At 44.5% G+C, this 23188-nt stretch overlaps 2 protein-coding genes across 2 annotated transcripts in view; one reads left to right on the top strand and one right to left on the bottom strand.

Annotated features, from left to right (window-relative positions):
* The window catches only part of LOC109864240, a 211369-nt gene that overhangs the window by 132966 nt on the left and 55215 nt on the right, over positions 1-23188 (bottom strand). The window lies entirely within an intron of this gene.
* On the top strand, positions 4964-5744 carry LOC109864245. The gene is made up of 2 exons (XM_020445273.1): positions 4964-5074; positions 5143-5744. Exons 1-2 carry the CDS (start codon positions 5068-5070, stop codon positions 5592-5594), a joined length of 459 nt encoding a protein of 152 aa, XP_020300862.1. The 5' UTR covers positions 4964-5067; the 3' UTR covers positions 5595-5744.

Here is a 23188-nt window from a genome sequence, read left to right as displayed (position 1 = left end):
GAAGGACAACCAGAAGGTGACCAAAGTTGGGAGAGAATTTATCAAAAGTATACAAAGTTTATTTTTCGTATATTATTGTTAATATTTACACAATCGCAAATTATTTTATTAATATAATTTTTCGTAATTCTTTTTTAAAAGAACATTACGTAAATAGAAAAGATTTTATAGCAGAAATTAACAACATGTAATAAAATTAATGTTTAATGTAGTTTCGTAATAAAAATGATCAAGAGGAGTCAAATAGAGACTATAAAAATTACAGTTTTCGATATACTTGGTGCTTTACGCGGTTAACTGTGAACAACGTTACGAGAAGTGTGTGTGTGTCACGTGAACAAAAACGGCAATGCGCGTTAAGATTCGGCCGACTTTGCGTCGTTTAAACGGTACCGTTTTAATTTACACCGGAAGTGACACGCCGGCGAGACACGGCTAAGCACCGAGGACGATTCGGGACAAGCAAAAAGCAGAATGGAACTTCGCGAATTCTAGCGGCGAAATCGCTGAAAGTCAAATGTACCGTTTGTGGGAACGCACCAGACACCTTGCGCGTTCGTTAAATTCTGTAATGAGCGGCACGTTACGCTAATCTGACCTAATCGCGGAGTGAAAACCGCTGCAATTACCCGTTTCCTGCGATATGCGGAGAAAATTGCACAGAACCTTCTATCTCCGAGGAAACTGAACATTTCAATTATCAACACATTCTTAATTTTCTCTCGCGTATTATCTTCGTATTATTTATCTAACAACCATTCTCTTGAGTAGCAAGTCTAGTAACGACTCTTCTATATCGTTGATACGCTAATTATACGTGATTCTCAAGTAACCCCAAGAGTCCCGAGAGCGACGAGATAATTTCTCGAGATAATTGCGACCTTGACCAATACGAGATGACGGAATGGCCTCTCGCACGTTACCCGCACGTGTTGTCGTCGCGACGACCGAACCTTCGCGCGCTCACGTGCTTTGGGAACACGTATGTGATGCACGGATTATCTTTTTTTTTTTTCCGTATGTGTGCGAGAGCACGTTGTTAATTTTCATAAAATAAGAAATACCCGCGTGTGTGAGTCGTTGAATCCCGCTATACGCGCGGAGCAAAACGGAAGCGAGATGTAGACGCAGACAAAGTCCTTACGTTATCCGCACGCGTCGCCTGGCTTCGGGCTCGAGCTCGACATACATAAATGCATGAGAAATGCGCGCGCGCGTGTCGCAGACCAACGTTTCGCCCCGCGTGTTGCTGCTGATTTTAATAAATCCGTTCTCACATACCTTATTTATTCCCTTCTCTCTATACAGTCTCTCGGTCTTGGTTCTCTGCTCTCTTCCGACCTCAACTATTAGAAAAGAGTAAATGGTAATCTGTGACTCTCTGTGACTTAGTTTTCGCTTTTTGCTCCGCGTGTACTTTCGTGGGAAGAGGCATTCTCAATATTCCTCAAGGTACTAACTATACGCGCGTTCTCCCTCGGCGTTCTATGCTAGTAAAAAAAAACAAAGCAAAGAATCGCGCCTGATCTAAGGCTCCCTAATACGCATGTATACTCGCCGTTACTACCTACACGCGTCGCCACGTCGATCGCGAAGTAATCTATCCGAGTCGAAATACCGTCGACGAAATCGAGAGGAGAGAAGTTTCTCACGTTACTCTCTCGGCGCGCGCGCGTCCACCCGCCTCCGCACTTATACGCGTGCGTGTGCCGTTTATACGCGACCTACACGAGATGTGCGCGTACATATAAACACACACGTACACTCACCCTTTTCGTATGCACATGTATATCGCGCGCGTATTCTCAAGCAGCGCGCGCTTTTTCCGCGGTTGCGCAACGCGGCGCATCTCTCGCGAGCTCTTCCTGAATACATCTGACGTAACTCTTATGTATCCGCGGCTCGCTCGGCTCCGGCGCGCATCGCACGTACGTAATGCACCGTCGAGGAGGATCCACCACCGAGAGGATAACTGTGCACGCCCCGTGGACACGACACGGACCGCGCGCTCTTTCTCTCTCTCTCTCTCTCTATATATATATCTATATCTCTCTCTTCTTGTCCTTCTTCCACCTTCTCGCTTCCTCTTTCTTTCTTTCCACACCGTCGGATGCTGAACTCGAAACGATTATCAACGGCCGCGATCTCGATAACACCGTCGCTCGGAGCTCTCCGACTCGCGCGGAGTAATTTGGAACGCGCCGAGATGATCCCCGGGTATTCTTCCTGGATGTACTGGGAGCATTTTTGCGCGGCGCGGCCGCCTGGACGTGTGGTTATTAACCCCTCGGGGGGATGTGCTTTCGCTCGCGCCGCGGCAATGCTACTTGTCGCGAGATTTATTTATTCTTCCGCGATGGGAGAAACGGTTACGTTTCTCGTGAGATTACGATCGGGAATTAACGCGAACGGTCTCTCGCGCGCGTGTACGTATATAGGCGAGAATAAAACCGCAATTTACTTCGGATCGCGTTCTCATTTACGACACCACTCCGTGCTCCTTGACGTCGTGCATTCGTGAGGCACGGTCGTTGCTTTTTTTTTTTCGTACAATTTTTCGCGCAAAGTAATTAAGCAAGACAGCGCGCGAAGAGACAGAGTCATTCGTATAAATTTATTCTTCATCCGTCACTTGCTCATCCACCGTTATTATTACAGTTTTTTTTTGTTTTTAATCTCGAAGCACGGACTGCGCGCCGGAAGCATTCTGCTCGCGCGAATCGCGTATTGCGCAGACGTACATATATACCTACACAATGTAATATCTCTCTTTCTCTGTGAACGTAAGAATTGTGTATCGCAAAACGTTGAGAGCATGTTCGACGTTGATTTGATATTCGTAGATTAGCGGGCGCACGGTGGTGTGTTGTACTATATGTGGCCTACGCAGCGCTCGGAAAAATGCGCGCGTTTTTCCCCCTTGTTGCGCGCAATAAATCGTTTGGCCGCGTACCGGAACGTTAGATCTAATATTGATGATTAATCGCCGCTTGTGGGGACCGGCGGAAGGGAATGTTCCATCAAAATAGAGGAGCGCCTCGGCATCTAGTTAACGTTATCGTCGCAATCGTAACGCTCGACGCCGTATATACGTTGTAACGTTGATCGTTGTGCTCCGCTGCACTTTTTCCCTTCCTCGGTTAGGTAGTCACGAGAAGGCCAGTTGCGCATTCAGCAAGCATGGAGCCCCAAACGCGGCGGACCGACAAGTAAAACTAATACAATTGCACGAAATTGTCGCAAGTGCGGTGTGGCAATTGAATGAACGTATCAATTTGTTGTGATATGAAGAATACATTGTGTTTCTTGAAATAAATTAAATATACATCATAGATATCGTATATATACGAATAGTAAAAAAATATAATTATATTAAAAAAATACAGAAGGAGATACATTTATATTTCTTATGCGGAATGTTTTTTTTTTTTTTTTTTTCTATAAATGAAGATGTTCCTAAAGAGTCGTGCGCGCGAACCTATCGAGAAATCCGTCACTGAGAAAGGTACTTTGCTTGATGGGAGCAGAGTGCCTATTGCAAGATGCTCATTCCGAATAATCTGCCGGGCATTGTCGGATCTGCGAGATCGATCATAACGAGCGCTTCCTTATTGCGGAGGGCTGTCCGTCCGCCGACACGTAAGTCGGACTTTGCATACCTGGCCGATAGAGGAGATCGTTTCTGTCGGAAGGGCGTGGGCATTCCGCCGTACTCTCTGCGCGCGGCACTCGAAGACGGCCTTTCGTTATTTCTTTTTTTTTTTTTTTTTTTTTTTTTGTACCTTTATTCCTGACAGGAAATGAAAACACAGTTAGCCGTTGACGAAGAGCTCGCGCGCGCATCAAAGTGGCCGAAGAATTCACAACTGCAGAAAGTGGCGAAAGTCGAAACCGCTATTGCGAAACACACTTGAGAAGAGATTATTAAAAATTTTTTTTCTGAAAAATAAAAACAACTGAATTCTCTTCGCAAGAGAATGGCCTGCCGTAATAACTGATTCCATTAGCTTCTCGATGAAGGCTCGAACTGTAGAAAGTTATCGAAATTGCAAAACGTGATGGAAACTAAAAAAAGTTTCTGTGGCTTTGCCGTTTCAATGTGTTTAAACTACGTAGACACGTTATTGTATGCGAATCGTCTTCAAACGTTTGGTATTTATATAAAATATATGCGATATTATCTTTCTCTCAATTAGTTGTGTTTTTAGAGTATTATACATGTTTCGTTTCTTCTCCATTCGAGATACATAATGAGGCGAGTCGATATTTACGGAACACCTTATGTGTTCGTTGTGCTGCACGATACCTGCCCGCGGTGCCGAGAATTGCGTAATCCATCATAAGCGCGGTGCGTTATGCAACTACGTTGGCAGATCGGAGCGCATGTATCTGAAGTGCGCGCGGTGTAAATGCAAATGCGTGTTAATCGCCGGGATCTCGATATCAGGATCAAGGACCGCTCATGCGATCCGTGAATTCCTGCCAACTTTGAATTGTCATGAATTTCTGCGCGTACGTACGACATGCGATAATGTCGATTATATTACACAATGTTAATTAAACCGACATATGTCAGATATTAATGTTTCTGCTTATTAAATTTTATTCCTTATCGATTCTTTATCTTTAAAGTAAAGTATTATATTCTTGTATTATATAAATAACAATTTACGTGAGAAAACAACTTCACTACAAATGTTAAAAGATTTAACGATAAAAAGTATGAGTTTGCGTTCTAATCGAAAAAAAAATCTAATCTAATCGAAAATCTAATCTAATCAAAAAAATTATTCAAGATTAATATTTTATTAGCTTCTTCCGCATCTCTGATAAATAATACAGATTATGGGCCAAGTGTGATTAAAATATTATCCTTCTTGATAAAAAGTGACATATTTTGCGAAAATAAAATATATTTTTTTGATAAGTATAATCCACTTCCTTTTAGTGATAACAATGAAGAGTACATATAACGGCTGACTTACCTAAACAGAATTTAGTTTCACATTTATACCGATTGCAGTTATTTTTTTTCATAAGGTGTAAATTGAGCAAATAAAATAGACGATGAAAGGTAAGTGAATAAACAAGTTTGTCGATTCCTGTCGAATTAAATTACAATATAATGATTGTTCGGTACAGGATTATACAGCGTGATTGCCATTGTCTTCTTGGCATATTGGACTGCAACCACTGCAACTTCTACAGAGAAGAAACGCGACAAATTTCCTAGAAAATGTAAATGGAACACGAACGAAACGATTCATCTCGCGCATGAAACCGATTGCGGATCGTTCTATAAGTGCTATCCTCCTGACGGAATGCGCCGGATCCCGTGTCCCTTAGACCAGCTGGGCCGACCGCTGCACTTCAACATGTTCTTGCAAGTCTGCGATTGGCAACCCGACGCGGGTTGCCTTTATTGTCCCTCTAATGGCTATCCGCTTAAGTTGCCTCGTGGGGACAGTTGCAGAAAGTACTACAAGTGCGTGAATGGTAAAAAAAAGCCTTACAAGTGTCGTCCCGGCAAGTGTTTCAGTCGCACGTGTCAAGCTTGCGTTAAAAACAGACGGGGTGGAAAATGCAAGAAATAAGGGACATTATGAGAAAACAAACCGTTTCCCAACTATTTTCAATGGCGTAAACGACGGAAAAAATACGATTGTGCTAATTAAGAATTACATATAAATAATCGAGATGTTGAATGTATAATAATAAAATGCCATATGTGTGATTAAATCATACAACATTTGCGTAATTACAAGTGCTCGTACGTACGGTACACTCGCAAAGATACCCAAGAAAGTATACGACGCCATTGGCATTTGCCAGGTTCTGCTGACATTCGCACCTGACATTATCCGTGGTGATCGTTGCCGCGATTTTGCACGAGTCGCAGACGAGTCGGTTTCGCGTCAACGCATTCACGTCCGTAACGCTCCTTTTAGCCGTGAGTCATCCCCGTGTTCCAGGATTCGATAGCGAGCGCGGTTGAACGCTATAATATAGCGGCCGACGATGAGAACAGGACCGGTTTAAAAGGCGCGCGAATGGCGAAATAATAGATTTAAACGAGATCGAGATTTTTTTTTTTAAAATGTTGGAAAATAAAAATTATTACGCGTTATTATTTAAATTGTTTCTTGAATTCCGAAGTGTGTTTGCAACTTTACTTGTTCGTTTGTTTGTAAACCCGATAATCTAGTTTTTATTCTCTAATCGCGTGCCGCGAGAAAGAGGAGGGAGAGAGAGACCGGTCTGTAGGAAACTCCGGTCATTGACGAAGTGCTCATAAATATGTCGAAGCGCACAAGCGCAATGGTAGTCAACGTGTCTACCGCGCAATAATCGCTGTAAGCTGCCAGTACGTAGTCGTCGTCATCGTCGTTGTCGACGACGACAACGACGATGACGAGAAATGGCGGCAGCACGCGCTGCTTCACGAACCAGGCTACTAAACCGGAAATGCGTCGTTGAGGGATACTGTACAAGCTGCCAGAGACCGTATCACACACGCAATAAGCGCTTTAAGGCATATTTACACCGTTCGCTCGCGACAGAATAACAAATTAACACGAAATAAGGCACGATTTTACTCGATTTATTTATTTGTCATAGATGATACTTTTCACGTAAAAAAAACAAAAAATAAAAAAAAAAAATAAGTTTCTCTTATATTCTTCTTCAAAAAATTAATAGATTTATTTAAAATAAAATTAATAGATTTATTTAAAATAAAATTCTTAAAAAACACACACTATATGAACTGTAGAACAAATTTACACCGAATCAGAGAGTCCACAGATTTGTAAGATTTATTTTAAATATTAGCTGTGACACCATTTGTGTTAACTTAATAGTGCTAAAGTACATATCGAGACTAATTTATGCGTATTTATTTCCTAGTAAATATCACCTTCGATGAATCACTCCAGTAAGACAAGAAAGAAGTGTGTTGAGATTACACATTTGCACAAGAATATTTGCATTATAATAATTTAAATGTAAGCCATGCGCGATAACATAATTAATTATACATACATATATAAAAAGTCTTAATTAATTATATATAAAACCATTGAGAATTTTACGTATTTTCTTTAGATAATAATGTGGAAATGACATTTTCCACACCTCATATTAATGTCGTACGCGTTACGGTCGTTTAGAATGATTCATTCACGACGATCGTCGAGAGTCAACAGTGTAAATTCGCCTTTACACGCATGACCGCGGCGCAGCTTACAACTGGCCGACGAAGACCGTTGGTTATGATATACAACGGCGCCTCGCACCTACCTAATGCACGATGTATACCGCACCCACGTGCCACGGGGATACACGAGAGGAATCGACAGCGTCACTTCATTACGTCTCGCATCGCGCGAGACGCTTATCTACCGCCGGCTGCAGGAAGTGTCCGCTCGCGGATTCTAGATGGGAAAGTCAGACGCGCGCGATAATTGGTCATTCGCTCGGGGATGGCAGGAGTAATGAAGTTTCTCTCGTTTCTTCGTTCAAGCCATATAGCCGGGCAATTTGCGCGGTCTACATTCTGACTATTATGACGAGGTCGGATCTGAGCTCGAAACACGCGGATAGCTCGAGACGTTCGAGCGCTGTTCGGCCCAACCCACTATCTCTCTGTAATATTTCATATTTAAACGAGGAAAATCGCCTTTGACAGGAATAATTGTGTCTAGTATAATGATATCGCTCCGGGCCACTGAAAAATTAGAAATCGTGGGCCGTGCATCCGCGTACGGGGCGTGCTCGGTCATTTATTTCAGGAGGAACCGGAATACCTATCCGTTCTCCGTAATGTCTTTATAATTCTGCGTCCGATTGCTTTCTCCTATTTGTTATATTTGCACAATTGGTGAAAAACACAGTTGACCGAACGTCGATTAACGCGAGTTCTCGTTGCACAAATTCGCGTTTTAATTTAATTAAATTTTTTTTTTTTTTTTGACAACATCGACGCGATAACTATATAAAGCGTGGTTTACGGATACGCTATTCTTCGCCGTGCGCGTAGAGCTCGCGTATCAGCGACAATTATTATTTCAAGAAGATATACTTCTCTTACGCGACCGACCAGCAAAGTGGACCGATTAGCGAGATACGAAGGGAGAAATCGACGAGTACCTTCTCGATATATACCGTTGCGTTACTCGATAATTGCAGATCGACCGAAGTGTAAACTGCGATTTTAAAGACACGCCCGGCGTCGTCCGCTCAGGGGCGTCGACATTATCTCGAATCTCGGGAACGAATTTACTGTAGGCGAACCGTCGCCGCCGGAAATGACGCGATTTCCTCGAGAAATCTTTTTTCGCAGATGTACGTGACGATAAACAAGAGACATAGAGAGAGAGAGAAAGAGAGAGAGAGAACCGCTCCGATTTTATCTCCTCATCGATCGATATATCTTAATGACGAAACATCAATTTGTTTTCATTTTTCTCATCCTCGTCAATGTTTTCAAAAAGAAACTAAAAAATGCTACCTCCGTGCTTTTTATGCGCTGTACCTACGCGATTATTTTACGGTTTTCACACAAGCGATATCAATTAATGATCTTCGTCGGATCGAGAAACACTCGAGAAAGGTCGCTCAGTTTCCCTTCGATTACATCGTCGATAACATCTTCCCGGGGGTGCATACTTTGAATAGCGCGCGGTTCGATACTTAAATTGCGTTGCGGAATCGATTAGCTGCCACGCAGGCCGCGTGCACGATCGGAGCCGTGGAATCCCATCGGGAGCCGGTCGGCGCACGGCCATTCGGTCGCGATTACAACGAGTTTATTGCGAGCGGATGTCGATTATTTACAACACGCTGGCGCGCGCGTTCGCGTGTAGGAAGTTGCACGGATACTAGTCCCGCGAGGGATCGGGGCGCACCGCGCTTTCGATCATCGACATCGTGCCGGTATGAACGATCGAAGGTAGAGACGGTGCACGACGTGGAGTAGATCAGGGGGCCGGTAACAGGAGTCCCCTAGAGCTCCGCTCAATCTCTTTCTTTCTTTCTCTTTCTTTAAAAAGAGAGAAGGACGGAAGAAGGGAGGGAGGGAAGGATAACTGAGTAAGGGCACGATACTATTAAATAAATGACTTTCTCATTTTTGTCATTAACGCTAATCGATTTTGCCCACGGAGACGGAATTGAAAGTAATCGACGGGATTATACTTAGTAACGAGTCTCGAAGGGGTTTATGTACGCGACGCACACGAGCGCTAATAAAGTTATTTGCTTTTTCCATCGACGTGGTTATATCGTGGTTGCGCTCGAATAATAAGATTCTGTATCAAACCCAATTCTATATTTTTGAATTATATTTTGTCTGACTCGTCAGAAAAAAATTCATCTTGCATTTGCAAAATTATGAGAACGAGAACAAGAAACGCAAGAGGTAGCAAAATTATGAGAACAAGAACAAGAAACACAAGAGGTAGCAATCAGGACGATGAACAACAATTATTGTTGTTTTCGCCATTGGACGAGATTCGCGTAACCTGCGCGTAATTGTACAAGTACGGGGAGAGGAGAATAAAATTCAAGGGTGAACCCTCATACCAACCAATTACACTACAATCCGTAGTTGTTGTATACCGGCTAATTACGTATAACGAGAACACCATGCGTTATCACGCGAGTCAAATTCATTACTAGCACGAAAGCGCTCTAGCGTGTTGTGAGCACATTCGATAAAACGGCGAAGACAGCACTGCGTAATAAAAAAAAGTTTTTGCGATATTTATAGTCGATGTTGCGCATCTCTTTTTCTAAATACTAGCACAACACAGGTGCGCGCTACGCGCACGCTATTATTGTTTTTGTTTTAACGTGCAGTGTCAGTGAACACACAACCTGTAACCGCGATGACAGCTATAATATTTATAATATTACACCTTACATTGTATTATATATATTATATATATTATATATATACTACGGTAAGATCACTGACCTTGGTCACGTGACTACGGTACATATATATATATAGAACATTATATAATATCAAACAATTAAGACTTAAGGCTCGTTGAAAATGAATATATAATATTCTCTTTTTCATTCTTTATCCTGTCACGTTACCTTACTTTAGTCACGTTTTTGAAAACACGCCCAACGAAGTCGCGCTCGAACGGCGCGAGTCAGTACCTCTTGATTCGCACGACATGAATCGAGAAACACATCCGAGATAAAAGCGGCAATCAAGATCAATAGAATCGATTGTGATTATTTACACACGCTTTTTCTGGTAGGAACTAGCACAGGCGCGTGCTACGCGCACGCTGTTATTGTTTTTATTTTAACGTGTTGTGTCAGTAAACACAATCTGTCATCGCGATAAAATATAATGACAGCTAATATATACGTCTTACAAACCATATAATACACATGAAGTACAAATGAGAGATATCAGAAATGAAACACATGAAAATCAAACTCAAAAACTAAAAAAAGGGAAGAGTGGAAAAACAACACGTAACAAGGAGAAGTAGAGAAACACCATATGACTAAAGTCACGTGACAAGAAAAAGAGTAAAAACGAGAATATTATATATATCATATATAATATTCTATATCTATATATAATACACACACACACACACACACACACACATATATATATATATACCGTAATCACGTGACCAAAGTCAGCGACTCTGCCCAGGTCGCGCGGCCGAGGTCAGTGACCTCGCCAAGGCCGCGCGGCCGAGGTCAGTGACTCCGCCAAGGCCGCGCGGCCGAGGTCAGTGACCCCGCCAAGGCCGTGCGGCCGAGGTCAGTGACTCCACCAAGGCCGCGCGGCCGAGGTCAGTGCCCCGCCAAGGCCGTGCGGCCGAGGTCAGTGACTCCGCCAAGGCCGCGCGGCGGAGGTCAGTGACATTACTGTAGTATGTATATAATACATATAATACAATATAAAGTATATTATAATATATAATAAATTATATGTTTTATATGTATTATTTAATGTTACATATAATATAAATTACAGTCACGTTATTTTCACGTGTTGTTTTTCTACTCTTTCCTGTCACGTGACTTTACTTTAGTTACGTTTTTAATTTTCTGTACATATACGACGAACTGTCTCAAAATCGCTTTTCATTATTTACTCTCTCGATCTTACCGATTCGATTCGACTCGATTAACCAACCAACCAATCGGCAACGCGGAAAAAAGGCAACAATAGATGCACACATAAAACATCCGTCCGTCAATATAAAATATAGATATTATCGACTCATTGCGCAAACAAAACGTTGCGCATTAATGCGCGTTAATTGCGATGACGAATGAGCGAGCGTATCGACGATTTGCGGCTACCAAACGTCGAGTCCAGTAGAGGAAGTGCATCGAGCAAGAGTAATAGTGGCATTGCACCTCAGCGTAAGCGGCAACAACGTGGTCCAACAGGAGCGTCTTTCTTTATCTCTCTCTCTCTCTCTCTCTTGCGGATGCGTTTTCTCGAATCCACGTCCGTATATTACAAACGCTAACATATGACGCTAGCATTCGATGCAGATGCAACGCCATGTCTTACGTCGAACTTGACGAACCTTGCCGCTTGCCTCCTTCGAAAACCGATGGCATAAAACTCGCGCGGAATTCCGAGGCCAATGGCGTAACAAGAGGAGCAAAGTACTCAACGTTTATTTGCACCGAGCACTCCACGTGTATTATATTCGCGATTATATTGTTATATTTGTCACGCGACTACAGATTGATTGATAAAACATTCTCTCTTACAATCAGAAATAAAAACTTTCGAAAATGTTATCTTGTTGCTCGCGGATTCGCGCGAGTACTTCCAAATTTTCTCCTCCTCCCTTGTTACGCCTCTGCTCCGGGCGACGTATCCGGAACAGGTATCACCGGCTGGAAACCCGGCTCGTCGTAAAGCGCACACGAGCGCCGGGGCGCAGGCCGTTGACTGCTACGACACACGGGGACTTCGTCTAAGGATCATTTCGTAAAAGCCAATAACTCATCGCGGTGAAAGCACCGTATAAATTCTACGGGCGCGCCTCGTGCAATCGTTTTCCGGTGGAACTTTATTCCCGCCATACACAGCGGAGTATCGAGCGATAAGCGAGAGCCCGGCTCGTTAGCGTAACGTACACGCAGAGAGAGAGAGAGAAAGAGAGAGAGAGAGAGAAATATTCGCGACTACCTGCAGGACGGTGTCGCAACTTTACGCGGTACACAACGCGCTCTCTTCGCCCTTTTTTTTTTTTCGAGAGTTCCTGCTGCGTCGCGTGCATTTTTGTGCAAATGTCCGAGTTTGGAAAGAAGTGGGTGGAAACAAGAAACGCGACGATATTTTCAATTAAAAGATATTTCACTTAAATCGGCGTAACTTTGCAATTAACTGTGTGTACTTTGACAGAAAACGTTATAAATTATCACTCCGACACACATTTCTCGACTATTCCCTCTGAGTCATCTGCAAGCAACTAGCATTTGCGCTTTTCATTGTAAACATCTAGTTTGCTGCGCTACGTTTCTTTCCGTTTTTCAAACGGGCGCGTAAAAAAAAAGCGCATCTTTTAGAGGACGAGAGTAGGCGTCTCGGCAGTACTTTGCGATTACTTCTGTAATCGCGCTAAGAAACAAGAGCTCGCAAAGTACGGGCCGCTATACGTAAGAACGGCAGGTATAGGTCCTCGGCCTTGGTCCAATGACCTCGCGGAAGATCGAGACAGCGGCCGATCTTCTCAGTTCGGTACGCAAGTTCGGTGCTCCCTCCAACATATAATCGTCGAACATCATTGCGCCGGCAGCGAGGTCGTTGACACGCGCCGCGCACCTTCTTCCCCCGTTTCTTGATTCGCGTTACTCGAATAATCTCGCGGACCCGGTATTTAACGCGCGCGCGCGCGCGGGGTGCTCGCCGTAATAACCGGCGCCGCTATCTCGCCGGAGGACCGTTCGTTCTCTTCAGACGGGATCGTCGACGGGGGGTCTCTCCTGTTCGTTCGGCGCGGGATTTTTCTCGCGCGTCGCACCAATCGCGATACTTCGCGTGTTTCGCTAAATTTCGATGGTTCAATTTTCGAAAAATATACACAAAATATTTTTGTGATATCTCTCTGGAAGATTCAAGCGAGTTCTTTTTCTGCTTCGATCAGAGACAGCTGTGAGATGATTTTTGCAAATATATTCGATAACGCTCGCGCATCACTCACGGCTCAGCGATATCGATGAACGAGACGATAATGGGCATCGAAGGAGAAATATGGGCTCGAGGAAGTGCTCGCTAATGGACTCGGCAATCCGATGTGGATCGATCAGCCTATTGACTGCAGTCCATTTCTACAGTCAGTTATTACAGAAATATCATGCGGCGTTAAAAATGTTTTACCGCGGTTGTTAAGACACACGGGCGCATAAAACCACTTAAGCAGTAAGATCTAAGCAAAATAACGAAAACGCGGAATTTTCCTCTGAGCGCGATTTCCTCTCTGTGACGTGAAAATAATTGCACCTCGCGTTACAGGTGATTAATTTCTCTCTCAGAGATTTTTTTAAAAGCACGTGTGAAAGCAACGATGCAAATAAATTGTTATGTTGCTCGCTGTGCGTTAGTTTCAATAACTTCTGGTGTTTCGTTTTTGTTTTTGTTTTTGTTTTTTTTTTTTGGTATCGAAAGTGTTGACAGCCAATTACTTCGTGTTAATTATCTTAATTGATCTGAAATGAATATCCTTATACGCGGAGTTTTGTTGCTAACAAGGAAGTCGATTCCATTCAATATGCGTTTATGCATATCGTTATCGACCGAATGAATTGCGAGAAGGTTTTACGCGCGAGTGAAATTTTAAACATTTCAAAATTTCTCTCACAAAGTTCCGCCGTCGCAATCTTTCGCTCGTATAAAAATAAGACGTATATAATACGACTTTCTCTTTTGCGAGTCGCGATTAGATGCATAAGAAGAGTCTAGAGAATATCTCCGAAGCACATAAAATCGGACGGTGATCCTCCTAGACGACCAAGGCAAACGCCGGTAGTTCCGACGAAGCCGGCCGGTAATTAACTTCGCTCTTAACTTTCCTGACCTTCTTCCACCGGTGAGGCCGACTCTCTCTCTATCGCGGCCTCTGGTTTGCTCCCCAGGATCGCTCGGGTCCTGGCAAGTACATCTGCTGCGTCGCGCCGCATTCCAGAGCCCGGATGCATCTCGCGTTCATGCATCGACGCCGAGTGCGTCGGCCCCGCGTGCTCTCTCTCTCTCTCTCTCTCTCTCTCTCTCTCTCTCTCTCTTTCTCTATCTATCTCTCTCTCACACGCGTAGAGGTCTCTTCCGGGACCGCGGCCCCGGAAATCGAAGATATCGCGCTCGCACGGGGCGTGGCTATTAATTCCATCGAATCCCGGTGTATAAGTAAAGATTAAAGCGCGGAACACCGCTCGGCGCGTATTTAACTCGTTCAATTCCGCTTGCAGCGTTTTCTCGCCACGCTAAAGGCGCGTTTACAAGTTTCGCTCAGAATTGTACTCGGGTGAGCAAAATCACACCAATGTGATCGTCAATAATGTGAATCGTGTAAATTCACCTTAAAGTTTGCGCACGTATCCCCTTCTGATATTCCAGATCGTCCCAGTCGCTGCCTATTAATTACGCCGCATGAACGCGAACGACTTTGCGCTGGAAACTGGAGCCGCTATTGTACTCAACCCGCGGGGATTCTCGAACTATGAATTGCACGTGATGTCGCGAGGAGGCTTTGAAGAGAGTCGTGTGGTAGGCGTCATTTGAATTATAAAATTGAATGCGAACAAACGTGAACTATTATTAACCGTATAATGACATTATTTTTGTTGTCGCGAGAGGAATAATAATTCAGTAACGTTCTCGCTCGGAACTCTATCGCAAGATCATAAACCGCGTCGCGGAGGCGCATCTTCCTCGGCGAGGCCGCGTTATCCGAGAGGGAAAAGAAACGCGCGCGGCCGTATAATACTTTCACCCTGCCACGTTCGCGTGGTAGTCGTGTCTCCGCGGTGTGTACACCACAATAGTTAACCTTATGACTTCGCGCGCCGAGAGACCTCTTCCCCCTTTCTCTTTGTAAAGAGAGAAGTCCTCGTCTAGCTCGTCGTCGCTTGTGCGCGCGTTCGTGTGGGCACCACGCTCCGGGCCCGGAGCGAGACACGCGCGCACATTGCATCGACCTATCAATCATGCGGCGATATTCACCTTCGTGACGTGCAACCTGAAAGTGGGCGTACGGCACGGAGTCATCGCCAACCTTTGACCTTCGACGCGTGTCCGTGTCCGCTGCTGTTCCCGCGAGTGGGAACGACCGTTTTCGCCACGCGATTCGCAGCCGATCTCCATAACTTAACATCATATAATTGTGTTGCTAATATATATGTTTATAATAGACATTTAGTTTGAAAAAAAATGTCAACTGACTTGTTATCCGGAGCAAGCAAATTTAATATATATATAAAAAAAAAAAGATATAAAATAAGATACACCAAGATGTTCGAACCGATTGAAATCACAAGGCCGAACGCGGTTTAACATCGTGGCGAGACATTGTTCGAGACCGGTCGGAAAAATCTGCTCTGTACAATATAAAGTATATCTCAGCTATTCGATAGGAGCCTGTTTACGACGTGGAAACAGCCTGCGGGCCGTTCTCAGCTGTTCCCCCTTCGTCGTGGTGGTCCGTCTGGAGTTGTGGCCTCTGATGCCGGGATGTTTCTTAATAATTCAAGCGGCCGCGCGCGCGCGCGCGCGGTACGTTCGTTCATTGGAGGAGAAGCAGCGTAATAAACACGCGTCTCTCCTTCGTGCTTTACTCATCGTGGACCCGGCGCGTTTTTCTCGTCTTTGTCGCCGGTCGCTCCGTCCCACCGCAAAAAGTCATTAGAAACTGGTTTTAGAGTTTCCAGTTAAGTCATCAGGGGCAACATTTTAGAGTCGTCAATAGCGCCGATGCGGCAGTCGCTCAGTAATTTACAGCCGTTTCAATACTCGCGCACCTAGGCCACGCCAGAAGCGTATGATCGTTTTTATGACGCTGCGATTCTAAATTACACGTACCATAAGCGAGAATCGCGCGCTAAACGCCCGCGGGACTCGCAAAAACCCAATCCCCGTCTCGCTTTTGCGGTGTCGCGATTATGTAAGTTCCGTGCGAACGTGATGATACCTATGTGTTGCAACGATACGCGTACGTACAAATTACGCAATGCTGTCCTTCGAAAGCTGACGAAGCTTCGCTTTTTTTTTGTCCTCGCTAAGTTTTCTTTGTATTTCCGTTTTTTCCTAGACTAGATAATTTTCGTTCCCTCTTCGATTTTTCACCTTCCAATAACAACACACGGCACGGAAAGTCCGTCGAGCGAAAGCGTAACGAGCGCGGCGTACGTTGGCGCTATAAAACGTCCTCCGTGTGGGAAGCTGCAAGGACGTCGTTACAGAATAAAGCCGCGTACACACCTACGGAGATGACCGTGGCTAAGCCGAGTTCCTAAGTAGCTTACGAACGTCTCGGTGTCACAGAAATATCCATCGGAGACGTCCGCCTCCTCGTCGTCCGTTCGTTGCACTCTCTCTCTCTCTCTCTCTCTCTCTCTCTCTCTCTCTCTCTCTCTCTTTCTCTCTGTTTCTCTATCTGTCATCTCTCACCTTTGCGGGAGACACACAGCCCACGCTAAAATGCCTCCATGAAGAGCGGCTAATTGTGAAGCGGTTGATAAACTCGTTTATCGCCGCGGCGACAGGCGCGGTGCACTTCTTCAAGACGCGGGTCGACATTACGATGCACATTGCAATTCCTCTCGATCGAGTCGAATAATATTCGCGCGCTTCATCTTCTTGCAGGCTTACATGAAAATGGCATTAAGTGCGGAGGGTATCGAGAAGAGAGATATGTACTGTTAATGCGTTTTCGCTGATAACAGTCTACGCAAAGTATCCGTTTAGAGTTAGCATGTATCGCGATGTTAATAAGAATCATTGTAGCAAGAGGTGTTTATATATATATATATATATATATTGTATGTATACATATTCTCTTAATAATTCATTAACTGTACTAACGACATTTTTACTATTGCACTTACACGCGGTTTTTCTCGATAAGAGAATACGATTTATAGCGATGTGTTATCGAAGTTTATTTTTTATTAAAAATAAAACGCGCGGAAAGAAATGACAAGAGACGAAGATGGAAGTAGTGGCGCCGAAAGTGGCCGTCAGCAGATATATTTAGAAATTTCTCTCTTTTATCCAACTGTATGTATGTATATATCTCTTTTCATCCTCCCTTTCACCTTCTCCGCATTACCGTCGTTACATGAAACGAGACCCACGCGTGTATGCATTGCGAAAACGCGTCGACGAAGGCTGCTCAGATCGATTTCGCAGGTACAATGCGCCTGTTCTCTCCAATAGCCTTGCGTACACGCTCGACGTTGCAACGATAATTCTTTACCAATGAGATTGAAAATAATAAATTGTTCAAGAGTTAATACTATTTTACATTAAACAAACAGCATTTTATTTACTGTATAAACGTCGACACACGTTAGATCATCACAAATCATCAGATCACAAATTGACCTTGTTGTTTAATATATCTTCCGTCTTTGTTTTAACGCTCCGAATATAAAGATTAAAATCTCCGTGATTTTTTGAACATTGTTAACTCGATTAGTCACAGTGTGAATATTCTACTTGATAACGTGCGATACACGTTATCTCGCTTATCATGAGATTAATAATAAGACCGCATTATTAATAAGATAGATAAGGTGTTTTTGGAAGAAGAGATTATGTTACCGACGATATGTTAACAAGCGTTTTCTTTCCTGTCAATTTTCTGTTTCATCATTTTTAGATGCAATATCAATGTGACAAAGTTCTGCAAATGTGGGTTAAGATCGCTCTTTCGAACTGTGAATCCTTTTAATCAATCCTGCAGCAAGCGCGATTAGATGCCTCGACTGAATCGTTCCGCTGATTGAAATCGAGAACAAAACGGGGAACGAGCGGCGGCGCGCTGAATTGAGATGAATGCGGCGCGAGCAAGATTGATTCCCTTCATTAACTCGCAGGCTCCGACGCGCACAATTAAACGCGCATTACAAACTGAGATGCGAATCGTGTGCGCGCGCGCGCGAAACGTACGGCTTCTAATAAGAATGAGCATTCCGAAGGTTTCTCTCTCTCTCTTTCTCTCTCTCTCCCTCTCTCCTCTATTACTACGTTTGACGTCGGGATAATGCTCAACGACGCGCATTAAAAACGCGTTATCTCCCAGTTCGCCCTCCCGCTCCGCGCTTTTCATCTCACGCTCTCATTCGCGATATACTCCACTGCCCTTCATCGAAGAAAACGCATCGTCCCAAGGACTTTCCTCCCGTCCTGCCCGCGCGGACATGACAAATATAGACAAATGTAGATCGAGCCGGCCGCCTGTAGCGCTAAATTCTTAACACTCTCGCGCGCGATTGAGTAGCTGCACAAATCAAAGGAAAGAAAATTAAAGGACCCTGAGAGATGTAATTCTTCTTGCGAGAAAAAAGTATTACCAGGCTGTCACGTATATTCTGGACTTCAGACTCTTATATAATTGTAAGATTTATTCTGTCAGAGAAAGAGAGAAAGAGAGAAAGAGATCAGAAGAGGAGGACAAGGACGGATGGAAACGCAAGAAACGAGGCAGATGTAATTACTTGTCCAGCGCACAATCACGCAACACCTTCGAGTCTCGCGAACGACATCGACTTTTAATATCAAGCAACCGCAAGTTCCCCTCGCGAGAACAACTTTTGCGCTGGGTGGTCTCATTGTGGGCGATCGGCCGGACCAAAGTGGATTTTAAACGTCCGGCTGAGCATAAAGAAGCACAGAAATTTACGTTCGCTCGTTGCGCGCCGAAAGAATGTTGTGATGATACACCAGTTTCGTGAGGTTCCGGTCGCGTTGGCTGCTATCCTCCTCCCTCAGGAATCTCCCGGCATTAGCTCTTTTTTCGCGCGCTCCGTTTTTACGGGTTTACCTACCGATGACACTCGTTTGCGAAGACGACGACAACGAGAACGCGGGGGGGGGGGGGTGCAACGACGATACGGGGGGGAGAAGCGTCTCTTCGCTCCGATACCGGGAAACGCGGCTAATAATTCCGACCGTCTCTCAGCCACCGCCGACGCGGTCGTCATTACGGTTATCATTATTTCAACAAATGGACCTCCTACCTGTTCGTTCGCTCGGTTACTCGCTCCGCGGGTGATTCTTTTCCGTTCGTCTCTTTCTCGGCTTTGAGAGCCTCCGTCGCCGCACCGTCGTCATCGACGCAGCGCGACGCGCGGGGGTCGCTTTTTGTCCCCTCGCCACGAAGGGACAAAACGATGAGCGCAATCTTCCGCCCGTGCGATTTACACGCGCGAATTTCGCGTCGAAGCAAATAAACTGCACGAGAGAGCAGATGACACGCAACATTCGAAAAAAAAGATGATCATTTTTTCAACTAATCGATTCAATTTTGAACAGAGCGCCTAAAATTAGTTCTCCGGTGAGAATAACGACGGATACACTAATATAGACGTCGAAAGGCGTTTATCGATTCTGAGAAGATCGCGTGACGACTTCCATTCGACTATCCGCTCCCTATCCCATCGCCAGCTAGAAGTGCCAGACACCGTTGACAGGTCGAAACTCTTCTGCTCGTAAATTTGTTTAGGAGTTATTTAATATCTTTTGCATTTTCGGGTTGTTAAAAAGATATCGGCGCCTCGGAGGAACTTTGTTCAACCAAATCGGATATTTTATGCCGAACAGTTGATATTATTTTCTTAGAAGTGAGACACACCGAGATTGGCCATAAGCGTCGCTATGCATGTAATACGAAAACTATGGGGGATATAAATTTTGAAAGAATAAAAACATTTTTGATTCAAAAAAAGTCAGGCGAGATCATTGTGGCAAGTGGTGGAGGAGACAATTATACTCGCTGACACGATTTCGACAGATTTCGTCCCAGTGCTCGTGTGCGGTCTTAGAAAAACTCTGTCGGCGCCCATGGCGTTGACCCGCTCGTAACAGCACGCGCGTACGCGAGACACCGATTTATGGCCCGTAAATCTGTTCTGTTCGCTATGCGATCTTTTCGATCCCTTTTCTTTTCCCGACTAATAGCAGTCGTTCGCGCAAGTTTGGCGCCGGATTATGAGATATAACCCGGTCTTTATTAAGACAGAAAGATACTTGCAAAGTATCCATAAGAGATTATTTCACACTCCTGACTAATTCGCATTTAACGGCTTCATTTCTTTCCGTAAGAAGAAGTTACGATATATTTTTACCTGAATTTATGGAGATACATGTGATAACTATAAAAAACAAAAAAAAAAAAAAACGCCCGAATCATTAACTTTAATGAATTTTCGCGCTCCATCCAGTCGCAGACTTCAAAAGAGCTAATAAAAAAAATTTATCACACACAAGTATTCAGAAAGAAGAGACTATCGTGTATTGTCCAACTATTGTGTCTATCTACAGCTGTATTCACTTAGCCATTCAGCCGCAGGAACGAGTCTTCCGTGTCGGGTTTGCGAGCGAGACGAAAGCGACGCTTTCACGGTTGACTTCAGCGCGTCGGAACAATCGCTCGGCAGTAGCCGTAGGTTTAACGGTGATCAGACTGGTCAGTCGGCCGGCAGAGAAAGAAAGAGAGAGAAAAGGAAAAGGGCAGAAAAAAGGAATAAATCGGGTCGTCACGTTTCGCGTTTTCCTCGGCGGCTTCGTATGCTCCTCGAAACGATTCCGTTCTTCGCGATTTCGAAGCGTATGCTCACATACTGCCGACAATTTACACTTGTTCGTCGCGATCACACATTTACTCGAAAATGCGCTGAGCGGTAGTGTACAAACGGCGATTGATAAGTATCCGAAACGATAAATAGAGGAACGAATCTCAAACGCTGGCTCTCATCGCGCGTTTGTGTGACAGTTTTTCTCTGAAAGATAACTTTTAACTTTTAACTTTTCAACGAGAACAATGTGATACTACTGTCGCTTTCTATGCGTCATTTCGGATACTTATCAATCAATAATGTAGCACAAGATTGGCAACGCTATCGCTCCGCTCGAACGCTCGGCTTCTTCGCCAGCGTTTCGCTCTTCGTCGCCCATGGCGCGCCGCGAGAGACGCCACGGGATAACCTTTACTTAGCGTACACTTTTGCGGGACAGCAAAAACCCAGCAGAACGGGCGATGACTCTCGAAACATCAGAGACCCGGCGCCCGCTCTTCTTCGCGCGGGAGTGCTTTTTCCGCGATCGTTTCTTTTACTCTTCCCCGCGGCCCCCCGAGAGACGCGGCGAAATGTTAAAAATAAAATAGAAGAAAATACGAGAATGAAATATAATGAGTCGATTTTTGTGGACCCTTGTGCGAAATTGCAATCGAGAAAAAAGTACAAAAGACTTTTATCTGTTTTATACGTAATATAAAGACTTGATATAAGAGAGAGACAGAGAATAAATTTAATATATTAGAAATTGTATGTTTGTTTTAAAATCATCAAAAAAAAAAAATTTATAACTACATTAACACATTTGACAGAATTAACTCAATTAACACACAGCGGTCTTATTGTTTTGACGAGTCCGGTTAGGCTGACGCTTGGTATTAAAAGTGGCATATATTTGCACTCGTTCGACGCGCGAACAAAGAGAGGCGCAAGCCGGGGATTCTCGAACGGACATAAAACCGCGGAGGAGGAAGAAGAGGAGCGGAAAACAGTAGAGAAGAGACGACGGGAGGAAGGGACGGCGGTTCGGGGGCCTACCGTCACGAGAATCGCCGCTAATAGCCGCTTAAACGTGAAAGTAGTAAAGCCACAAGTGGTACGTGCTCCCTGTGCAGCCCTAAGAGGCCTATCCTAGCTGAAAGAGCTACCCGAGAGTCAGTAGTCGTAAAAATTCCTCAAGAACGCGGCGAAACAGAAGACCTTTCTCGGACCTCCCGTCCTATCTCTCTCTCTCTCTCTTTCTCTCCCGGCATCCTCCTACTCCATCTCCTTACCCTCCCTCATTCTATCCCTTTACCGGACTTTTCTGCACCGTGCCGCCGCTTTTCTTTCCTTCCCGGAGCGCGGTTGTCTTTTTTTTTTTTTCCATCCCTGCCGAGGCGATCGCGGCGCGCACCGTAAGAGTAAACGTACGCAACGCGACGTAACGCCACGTAACGAACGTAATTACGCGCGCCAAGTCCTTCGTACACGATAACCTGTTAATCCCTTCCGCCAACTTTTCCCAAGCAGGAACGCGCATATCGACCAGTTCTTCGCGCGAGTGAAGGTTCTCTCCATTTCTCTGCCAAGCGCGCTCTTTCCCGCGGTCGACTATGTTCGAAGAGCGGTTTTGCTGGCAGGTTGTAAAATCAGTCTAACGCGTCGTTAAATTACGAGGTTGCCGCAGGACCGCGCGATCGTGGAAAAAAAAAATAAACCGTGAGATGTTGCCGTTGATTAAACGTTCCGACGCGCGCGCGCGCGCGCCGCACTCTTGTCCCCAAAGAACTTGTTTTTGCACGATATTTCGCGTAGAATTGTTCACGCTATTTATTATGCATACGCGGCCCGCGATTCTCGCGAGCGAATGAAGATTCGACGCAAATCCGCGTCTCACGCGAGTCCGTGATACGGTTGTAAGTAGTTACGGTAAACGCGACGGTCAGACAAATTTGAGAACTTCGCGCGGCTATTAGTCTCACGTGCGTTCACGTATGTTATTCATTTAAATTGCGTAAAGAGTATTTATATATTTTAATAAAATACATACAATTTCAGAAACTTATTTTTATAATAATAATAATAAAAAAATACAACATTTCTATTTTAAAATAAAAATAAATTTTGACACGCAATATGCTAATATTTATGGCGTGAGCAAAATACAAACAAATATGTAAATGTAAAATAAATGCAGATAAAACGTTCAAACACCGTGTTTTTATAGACACCGGATTTTGATAACACTGCAAGTCTCGGCACGCGTTAAGGGATGCTCGCGCAAAATCATAAAATCTCGGACAAAAATATAAACGATTGAGTTCCTGTTACGATCGACAGTCGTGCCGGACACGCTCTCTCTCTCTCTCTCTCTCTCTCTCTCTCTCTCTCTCTCTCTCTCTCTCTCTCT

This window comes from Pseudomyrmex gracilis, unplaced genomic scaffold (genome assembly GCF_002006095.1).
Source record: "Pseudomyrmex gracilis isolate BER0280 unplaced genomic scaffold, ASM200609v1 scaffold_18, whole genome shotgun sequence".
Classification (NCBI taxonomy): Eukaryota; Metazoa; Arthropoda; class Insecta; order Hymenoptera; family Formicidae; genus Pseudomyrmex; species Pseudomyrmex gracilis.
Note: the sequence above shows the minus strand (reverse complement) of the source record. Positions and strands in the feature narration are given on the sequence as shown.